The sequence below is a fragment of the Protobothrops mucrosquamatus genome, unplaced genomic scaffold (genome assembly GCF_001527695.2).
Source record: "Protobothrops mucrosquamatus isolate PMUCROS unplaced genomic scaffold, P.Mucros_1.0 scaffold3490, whole genome shotgun sequence".
NCBI classification, from domain to species: Eukaryota; Metazoa; Chordata; class Lepidosauria; order Squamata; family Viperidae; genus Protobothrops; species Protobothrops mucrosquamatus.
This window is the reverse complement of record NW_015389463.1, coordinates 114,270-123,807: the sequence shown is the minus strand read 5'-3', so window position 1 is coordinate 123,807 and position 9,538 is coordinate 114,270. Positions and strand designations below refer to the sequence as shown.

Genomic DNA, 9,538 nt, shown 5'->3' with positions numbered 1-9,538 from the left:
GTCACTATACGAAGAGTTATAAGTCATAAGACTACCTGCGATATGAGTGTTCTGTTTGGCTTAGGAAGCCCGGCAATTGTGAGTAAATAGGTAAATGTAGGGTTGTGTCATGTAATAAACCCTCAGGAGGCTTCATTGCTCATATTTACATGTTTATAAGCTGAAAGCTGCTGCTGTGGAATGCTGTATTCAAGAAAGATGGAGAGATGGACACACAGAGATAGTCCTGTATGAAGAGTCTTTGCTTTATTTGGACAAAAGTTCCACGTTTTGTCAATTTTAGTCATGGCAAGTTTGCTTTTCCTTTTTGGAACAATACTTAAAAAGAATTTTGAGTTGGTTCCCAAACATGTTCAGTTTCAGCATGTTTTCCTAGTGTCTTAGTTCACTTTGCCAGTTTCCTAGATTGCTTTCATCTTTTCTGGGCTGGGCCTATTCGTTTCTCCTTGGCTTCCTTCCAGGTGGGGCTGGAAATAGGGAAAACCTATGCTAGGGCTTTTCAACCAGTGGTACGGGTACCACCTGTGGTACATTGGCACTAGGCAGGTGGTACGCGACCATCCTAGAAAAGTTGTAGCGGGGAGGGAAGTGAGCTGAACCGGTGGCAGCACCGCACAAGCCTGAGCGAGAGGCGGCTGGAGCTGCAGGGCTGTCAGGGCTCAGCGGAAGCGCCAGGATCAGTGCCTGGCTCCAGCTGGAGCTCGGCGCTGATCCTGGTGCTTCTGCTGAGCCCTGAAGAAGCACCAATCAGCTGGAAAGCAGCACTGATCCTGACACTTCTGAGCCCAGAAGAAGCACCGATCAGCTGGAATGTTGCAGCATCTCCAGGGTCTTGTGATTTACATTCAGATGCTTGGCAACTGATTCATATTTATGACGGTCACAGTGTCCCAGGGTCATGTGAAGTGACCAAAACCTGCTGCAACCACCCAGCAGACAGGGGGGAATAAAAACCAAACACCCCTCACCCCACCCCCGCTGCCAATCCTCAACAGAAATGCTCACAACAATGAAAACCTTGGACAGGAGGAAGAGCGCCGCCGGGCGCTGTCTTGCTCGGCTGTGGCTTGGGGGGCACTTTTTTCAGTGCCATTGTAACTTCGAACAGTCACTAAGCGAACTGTTGTAAGTCGAGGACTACCTGTTACTTTATCTCTTTTTTTCTTTTTTTCTTTTTTTTTTGCTCATCAAATTTTTGACACCTTGCTAGGCGACTGGTGGTACTCAGATATTGCCATATCCTAAAAGTGGTACAATGGGTGAAAAGGTTGAAAATCCCTGACCTATGCCTAGTTCAAAATATGGTAATCATATTTTGAACTGCTAATCAGAAGACCGTTGAGCTCCAAGTGGGCAAGTGGTCTTGTTTGGTATAAAATAATTCCTTCTGTTGCTATAGTGAGCAAGTCACACAGCCAGAAAAGCTGCCTGTCCTCATATAACGTTTCCTATTCCCTAATATCACGGAGACTAGATATACAGGATTACCTATAAAATGGATTCATTTGGTAAATTCGAGCCGTGGTCTTTTCAGTGGTGGCCACTCCTTTATGTAAATTTTTCAGTGCACATAGATAAGATCACATCAGGTCTGGTTATAAATGGGTAGAACTCCATTTCTTTGTTTATTATTTCCATTTAAGATACTTTCATTTAATGAGCTTGAATTACCATACATTTCATTTCAACAGTCTTGAGTTAATACCAAAAGTAATTGTTAAACAATTGACTGGCAAGGGAAGTTGAGAGTAGGATTAGTTAGTCCTGAGAAAGAAAGCATGAGAAAGAAAATTAAAATAACTTGCCTTGATTCTGTTTGGTATAAGAGGGGACTAAGGGAGACAGACACAGGTGGGCTTTCAAGATTTCTGTTATCATACCTTACAACTATAAAATAGCAATCCTGGAATCCTTGAGGTATCTGTTTCCTGACCTGACCTACTTCAAAGGGTTGATGGTGCACATGAGATGGTGACTTGTTGCTATCTGCATACTGAGCACATTTGTAAAATGTTAGGTGCAGGTCATAATTTTCTTTTCCTTTCCCTTTAGAATACATAACTAAATATGGCAACAATCCTGTCTGGTTTGGATACAGGCGTAATTTCAAAGGTCAGGTTCCACCACAGAAAACCCGGAAGATGTGCATTGTGAGTACATTCTGTGTATGTAGGTTTATGAACCCGGAGAACTGAGCATAGTATTTGCTAATGTTGCAAAAATCATGCTTACAGCATTTTCTCTTCTTTCTTTCCTTCCTTTCTTTTTCTTTCTTTCCTCTTCGTCTCTCTCCTTTCTCTCTCTCTCTTTCTTTCTTTCTTTCTTTCTTTCTTTCTTTCTTTCTTTCTTTCTTTCTTTCTTTCTTTCTTTCTTTCTTTCTTTCTTTCTTTCTTTCTCTTTCTTTCTTTCTTTCTTTCTTTCTTTCTTTCTTTCTTTCTTTCTTTCTTTCTTTCTTTCTTTCTTTCTTTTTCTTTCAATAACTCAAGGTGGTGAATTCCTATTTTCTCCAAAGCAATAATCCTTTGAGGTTGGTTGGGCCGATAGCTGGCTTTTATGCCTAAGGCAGGACTAGAACGTACGGTGTCCTGGGTTTCTAGCCTGATGCTTTCAACAAACTGGCTCTCTTTAATTTGTTAGGTAGTGTAAAAAAAACCATAAAAATTGTACGGACACTTGGATAAGATGCAGCATATCTGTGATTTGTACTTGGAGGGATTTCAGGCTTAAGGGATCAGTTGCGTGTTATTTTTATTAACTGTATGCAGTAGAACATGGTTTGCTCCTGGAATGAACCAGGATTTTTCTCTTTGAATTAGCTAATCTGAGTTTTGGGGAAGGGAGGGGCAGATTCTTACTCTAAACATTGTAGGAGCTCCTAAGAGCATTGAGTTCAAATTCCTCCTCAGTGTGGGAATCCTAATTAATTCATCCTGTCTGGTTTCTGCTTGAACCTATCAGGACAAATCCATGGGGAGGCCAATTATTGTCAAGCCAATTACTTGATGCTTCAGTGAGACGTGCCCCAAAATGCAGAATTATGGATTTGTTGTTTATAGTAAGGACAAACAACAAGTCCATAATTCTGCATTCTGGGACAAGGGGGATCAGTCTTCATCTTAGATTATGTGATATATATAGTACAGTATTTTAAAATTTTCACCTTGGTGTCTTCTAGGCTAAACGTTTACAGTTCCTTCCATTTCTGCTCCTGAGACCATTCCCAGTTTCCTGCTGACCCTTGAACTTGCTCTAGGTGTTTAAACGTTTCTTAAGAGTAGGTGCCTAGCATCAGGCACATTATTTTAAGTAATCTGTGATGAACAGGACATTTATAGCATTTTCTTCTCTCAATTTTTTTACACAATAAATTGTTTTCTTCTGTACTTACAGAGAAGAGGTCATGTTTGTGGGAATCCCTGTCCCATCTGTAGAGATCAACATCTTTTTTTGGATTATAGGGTAAGAGTTGTGGGATTTTTTTTTCTTATATTTTTGTTTAAATATACCGAAATTACCTGAGCAGAGATGTGAACTTGTTCCATAGATTAAACGTAGATGTTAAGGATGTTACAAATAATATACACAATATAAAATGTAGACAGTTCTGGAGCAGCTGGACATAAAAACTATAAGGGCAGTATTGAAATGTTAATGGAAACAATTGCCATAGCAGTACAAGCTAATTGGGTGAACTTTTAACGGGAAGTTTGAAAGACCGATGCCAGTGCAGAAACAATTCTGGTCTATCTTGCCACCAGTTGTATTCGGGCAGCAACAAAACAGTTAGGAATTTAATGAATAAAAACAGTTGCAGTCGTCGTATAAGCCATGTTTCCTTTTCTAACTGATGAGTAAAATTGGGCATGCCCTTTCATCTTACAGAATGTGAAGCTTCTTGAGCAGTTTATCTGCCCCCACTCAAATATCATCCTTGATCCATCCCGTACAGGTAAAGCAGCTATTGCAGGGGTCTGCAACCTTAAACACTCAAAGAGCCACTTGGACCGGTTTCCCAGAGAAAAGAAAACACTTGGAGCCGCAAAACTTGTGCGCGCACGCAAGGGGTGGGGACCTTGATTGAAGAGTTTAATTAAAAAGAAATAGAGGCTGCTGTGCATGAGTTCTCTCTCTCTCTCTCTCTCTCTCTCTCTNCCCCCCTTCATCTCTCTCACTTGATTTGTGTAACTATTCTTGTTAATTCTGCTCTCTCCCTACTCCATACACAATGTTATTGCTGACCAGATTTGCATTCATTTGCAGCAACCACAGTATTTTCCAAAACCTTATTTTAGACAATGTCACAGTTGGCTTGCTGCTCTTCAGGCAAGATGCCGGGGCTTTGGAGTGACAGCATTTTAGTACAACATCTGAGGACCTAAGTTCAAAACCACCGGACATGTGTTACACACAATCAAGTCCCTGGATACAAATCAGTCTAGAATTTACACGGTACTTATGTACTGTAACCTTTTGAACATATAATGTACTTGTCCTGTTGATTTGAGCAGGTGTGCACAAAGCAGGCTAGACTGAGAGGCCAGGGATTTATCAGCAGCAGTACAGGAAGTTGCTGAGTTGTTGTTGCTAAATGAGGACTAACTGTATTTCAGGTACAGTTGTTTTTTGTTTTGCCTGCCGTAATGATCTCCTATTAAGTCTTGGAAACACATTTTCTCTTGCTTCATAGGCCTGTGTGTGAATAGGTATAAGGCGCTAGTCAAAGCCGTTGATCAAGCTCAAGACAGTGGTGAGTAGCACAAATTGGGACTGGAAAATAAGGCAGAGTTCAGTGGAAGGTGGCAAGTGCTTGTTTTGGAGTGTTTAGAGCATCAGGGGTGAGTATGGGGGTGGCTCACAGAAGGCTTGCACACCCATTTTTACTATTTTACTTTCACCAGACCATTTGCCATTTTGCTGCCAAATTTCAGCAGCGTGGTCTTGGGAGTGCTTTGGAGGTTATAGATAGGATGCTGCCTGCTTTCCCCCACCCATATGAGCCATACGTTATCTACCCTATGCCATGGTTTATAAGCTCACTCAAGTCATAAGATATGCTAAGCCAGGCCCCTCCCCCAATCTTCTGTTAGATAGAAGGTGTGAACCAGATCAATCATTGTCTTCTTTCTGAAATGTTTTCTCTTGTGCCTCCTTTGTTAGGACTTCTAACAGTTAGCACTCCCTTGATCTCCTTCCAACATGTGGATTGGAGCAACCAACATCCAGCTGTTTCCAAGACCCCTCCATCCCCAGCTCTGTGTAGCAAGACATCATGGTATCCTTGGTATGATTGGCAACAGCCTCCCGAGAAAAAAATTAAACTCTTCAGGAGGATTTACAAGGATTATCTGAAAGAAGAGAGCAACCTTTCATAAACCAAGCAAAAAAAAAAAAGTAATTATAACATTCCCAGTGAAGCCTGTAATTGATCCATAAAAATCCTCTGAAGTATATAGTTCAGCTGTTAGAGGGCTGCTGTCTATTATTTCCTCCAGAAGGAACTTCCAGTGTCAGTAAATTGAATGGGGTTATTGATGATTCTGGTGATTGAACTTTGCTGGAAACACTTGACTGAATGGGGCAGGTGGAGGAGGGAGTGTAGGGCAACGGTAAAACAAAAAAAATTCCATTGAAAAGCTATGTGACGTGTGATGGGATCTTTATTTTACAATAAATCATGGTTTTGTTAAATAGACTGTTGGCTACATTCATACAAACCCTAAACAGGTTTGCTCACACCATACTATGCTTAGGACAGGGGTCTCCAAATTAGAGACAATACAGAGCTTTCAAGATAACTTTCTGGGNCCCCCCCCTCCCCCGCCGCCGCCTGCTAACTGCCTTCGAAGCCCCACTGTAACACGTGAACGTGAGCGCGCGCGCGCCCCCTCCAGGCGAGGCGGAGAGGGCGCGCTCCCCGGAGCGAGCCTGTTGCTAGGCCAGTTTGGCGGCCCGGTTGCTAAAGGCGGAGCCGAGCGCGGGACGTCGCTCCGAGACGGCAGGGGCCTGCGTTGTTAGGCGGAAGTCCGGGCAACAACACCCCCCCCCACCCCGCCCCCGCCATAGAAGAAAGAAAGGGACCCGGATGCCGAAAGCATGGAGTTCCCTTTCGACGTGGACCTGCTCTTCGGCGAGCGGATCGCGACGGTGGACCAGCGCTTGCAGCCGTCGGGCAGAAAGGGAGCCGGGCTCGGCGCGTCTCGCAGGTATTCAGATTGGCGGCAAGGCAGCCTCCGAGAACGCTTTGCATTCCTGAGCATTGTCCCGGGGCATCATGGGAAGCCCCGTCTGTCCTGTCTCGCCGGCGCGCGTGGCACGCCTTCCTCCGCTCTCCCCGGCGGTCTCGAGCCGGGCCGGGCGCACAAAGAGCCCGGGCAGCAGCTGGGTCGGCCTTCGGAGGCCGGGGGGGGGGAGGCGAGCGGGGGGGACGCTCTGCGGCCGCCACTCATTAAACAGGCCACTGAAGGCAGTTTCGGGTTCAGGAGGGCAAGGGAGGGTCATAGACTGGAACATAAGAAATTGGGGGGAACACACACACACACACACACACACACACACACACACACACACACACACACACACACACACGGAGAGAGAGAGAGAACACAGCGATCTGTTGTAGAGCAAAGGTTAAACTGGCTAAACGTAGAGCTAGCTCATCAGTGGAAAAGTAGATGGATGGAAAGGGGAGTGGGTGGGTGCATTATGTTGGGGTCTCATGGCGATATCTCCCCCACCCCCGGTATCCTTCCGGTGCTCCGAAGCACCCATAGAAAAATAGAGATGCAGGAATGAAAGAGTGGGGCGGAAAATAAAGGATTTGGAACTGTCTCCACACTTGTGTTTTTTTTATTATTATTATTATTATTATTATTATTATTATTATTATTATTATTATTTTATTGAAAAATTTATAAAATTTTACAATATAAATCCCCCCCTTCCCCAAACCCACCCTCCTCCCTCCCCCCTCACTTCCCAGAGCCAATCACAGGGTTAACAATAACACAATCATACTCTAAATAACATTAATCAACTATTAAAATGACATATCTATAACCTCCTTTAACTCTCTCTTAAGCAAATATACAGTTATTAAAAACAATAATAACATCACTTTAATAATTAAAAAATAGTACTAAATACACTATTCTAACCTTTATACAACAATAATACTCTAAAATTCACTCAAAAACCAAATGATATTTTTTGGTCCCATATGTACGCTCAATATAATCTATCCATCTTCTCCAAACCGAAATATATCTTTCTTGTGAATAGTCCTTCACATAAGCGGAAATCTTGGCCATTTCTGCTAAATTCGAGACTTTAAGTGACCATTCTTCTATAGTGGGCAAACGGTCCGTACTTGTGTTTTTATTATTGATTGATTGATTCTGCACCATCAAAAGGATGAGTCTTTGAGGACCACGTTGGTGTTGTGTGTTTGCCTTGGAGGCTTTGTTGATTCCTGGCCTTTGCCTGGATAAGTCCCTGCAGTTTTCTCAGCAGGATGCCAGAAGGGGTTTGCCATTGCTGCCTTCTTCCTAGGGTTGAGAGAAAGCGACTGGCTCAAGGGCACCTGGCTGGCTTTGTTCCTCAGGTGGAAGTAGAACTCACAGGCTTCTGGATTCTAGACTGATGTCTTAACTGCTACACCCACTAAGGACTACATAGATAGGTCTATTTCACACCTTATAGATACTCCCAGGGCTTTTTTTGTCATAGATCGCCCAGAACGGAGTTCCGGCACCTTTTTTGAATGGAACCTTGTAGGGTAGGCAAGGCGGGTTGTATGACATGTGTGAGGTCCGGCACCTTTTTTTTTTTTTTTATACAAAAAAAGCACTGGATACTCCTATGTCAGTGGTGGCGAACCTATGGCACGCATGCCAGAGGCGGCACTCAGAGCCCTCTCTGTGGGCACGCACGCCATGCTCCGGAGATGGCAACCATCCCTCTTCAACCAGCCGCCCACTAACTCGCGGAGGTCCCACATGGCTGGATGCATCCTAGCACCCATGCGCTCGCTGGCCTCTGTGTGCAGGGGCCGATAGTGTCAGGCAGCAGCCGCCCCGGCCCCTGCCTCACCTTGCCCTGTGACAGTGGCACCCCCGCCTTGCCTTGCCTAGCCTCACCCCGCAGGACGAGCCTCCTGCCCACTGCCCCACCTGCCAGAGACCCCCTGGATCTCCCCCAACCCTGCTTGGCCCCCACAGGCGTCCCTCCCCACGAGCAACATTGAGGTGATCACACCACCTTGGCCATACCCACCCAGTCTGCCATGACCCCACAGCCACGCCCATCCAGTGGGCCACAGTCCACCTGGCACCCGGCGATAAATAAGTTGGTTTGGGGTTGCAGTTTGGGCACTCGGTCTCTAAAAGGTTCGCCATCAGTCCTATGTCTTAAACCTCCAGCTCAACTTTAACTTGATATGTTGTATCTTTAAAACTAAGCTAGAACCTCCTCCTCTTCCACCCCAGCAAAATGTTGCACAAGGTAAAGTAAGTATGTTTGCAGTTCAATGCTGCTGGTAAAGGAAGAAGGATTCAGAGGTCAAAATCCCCTTTTCCACCAGTCTTAATAAGAAATTAACTTGCTTGGGTTTTTTGGTTATGTATCTATATCTTTTATTTATTTATTTATTTATTTATTTATTAAATTTATATACCGCCCTATCTCCCTTGCGGGACTCAGGGCGGTGAACAGGCGATACTAAAAACCACGGAATAAATAGTTTGTTTTAAAATCGAATTAAATAACAGGCCTGTTCTAAAAACACACCCGTAAAAAACCCCCCACTGAAACATAATCAAGCTACGCCAGGCCGGCCGCACGGAATAGATGGGCCTTCAGGGCTCGGCGAAAAAGGCGCAGGTCCACAACTGTACGTAGGTCGGAGGGTAGGTCATTCCAGAGGGCAGGAGCTGCCACAGAGAAGGCTCTCCCCCTGGGGGTCGCCAGCCGGCATTGTCTGGCCGACGGCACTCTAAGGAGGCCCTCTCTATGGGAGCGGACTGGCTGAAGGGAGGTGTTTTTGTATATGAATTCTGGTTTGCTGTGGCACATAAACTCAGCTCATGTGTCAGATAGGACAATCACTTTAAGCCATCTTGTGTTGAATCCAAAAGTGCCACACACACACACACTGTATACAGTATATAGAAATCAGTCCTGGATTGTATTGTATCTCTGATGCATCAAATTATCCATTTTTTAAAAAAGTGGACAATTATTGTGTTCTTGTTTTATTTTTGCCTTTCCGATTGTTACTCCGTGTTTTGTTTTACCAGAGCTGATATGCAGCAACAACTCATGAAGATCATAGATGAGATGGGCAAAGCCTCTGCCAAGGTAGGTTAGTGTTTGTTAAAGACTCAATTATACCTTTGGAAGAAGTAGAGATAGCGGCAAACTATTGGGCTGAATTTTCTAAATTAGCTCACTGATTGAGCTAGAGTACAAATCCAATCAAACTTTAGAATCAAGGAGGTGCTATTGCTTTGCCAAATGTGATCCTGCTCATCTGGTCCAAACA

General features: G+C 44.5%; 2 protein-coding genes across 2 annotated transcripts in view; both read left to right on the top strand.

The window, feature by feature from the left end:
* The window catches only part of MRPS18B (mitochondrial ribosomal protein S18B), a 14,450-nt gene extending 8,646 nt beyond the window's left edge, over window positions 1–5,804 (top strand). Inside the window, exons 3-7 of the mRNA XM_015827093.2 lie at window positions 2,053–2,150; window positions 3,391–3,459; window positions 3,883–3,949; window positions 4,688–4,747; window positions 5,158–5,804. Coding sequence (XP_015682579.2) covers window positions 2,053–2,150; window positions 3,391–3,459; window positions 3,883–3,949; window positions 4,688–4,747; window positions 5,158–5,372 — 509 coding nt within the window. The 3' untranslated portion in view covers window positions 5,373–5,804. The remainder of the gene's footprint in view (window positions 1–2,052; window positions 2,151–3,390; window positions 3,460–3,882; window positions 3,950–4,687; window positions 4,748–5,157) is intronic.
* A 289-nt stretch (window positions 5,805–6,093) lies between these two features.
* The window catches only part of ATAT1 (alpha tubulin acetyltransferase 1), a 31,614-nt gene continuing 28,169 nt past the window's right edge, over window positions 6,094–9,538 (top strand). The window contains exons 1-2 of the mRNA XM_029286379.1: window positions 6,094–6,203; window positions 9,294–9,354. Coding sequence (XP_029142212.1) covers window positions 6,094–6,203; window positions 9,294–9,354 — 171 coding nt within the window. The remainder of the gene's footprint in view (window positions 6,204–9,293; window positions 9,355–9,538) is intronic.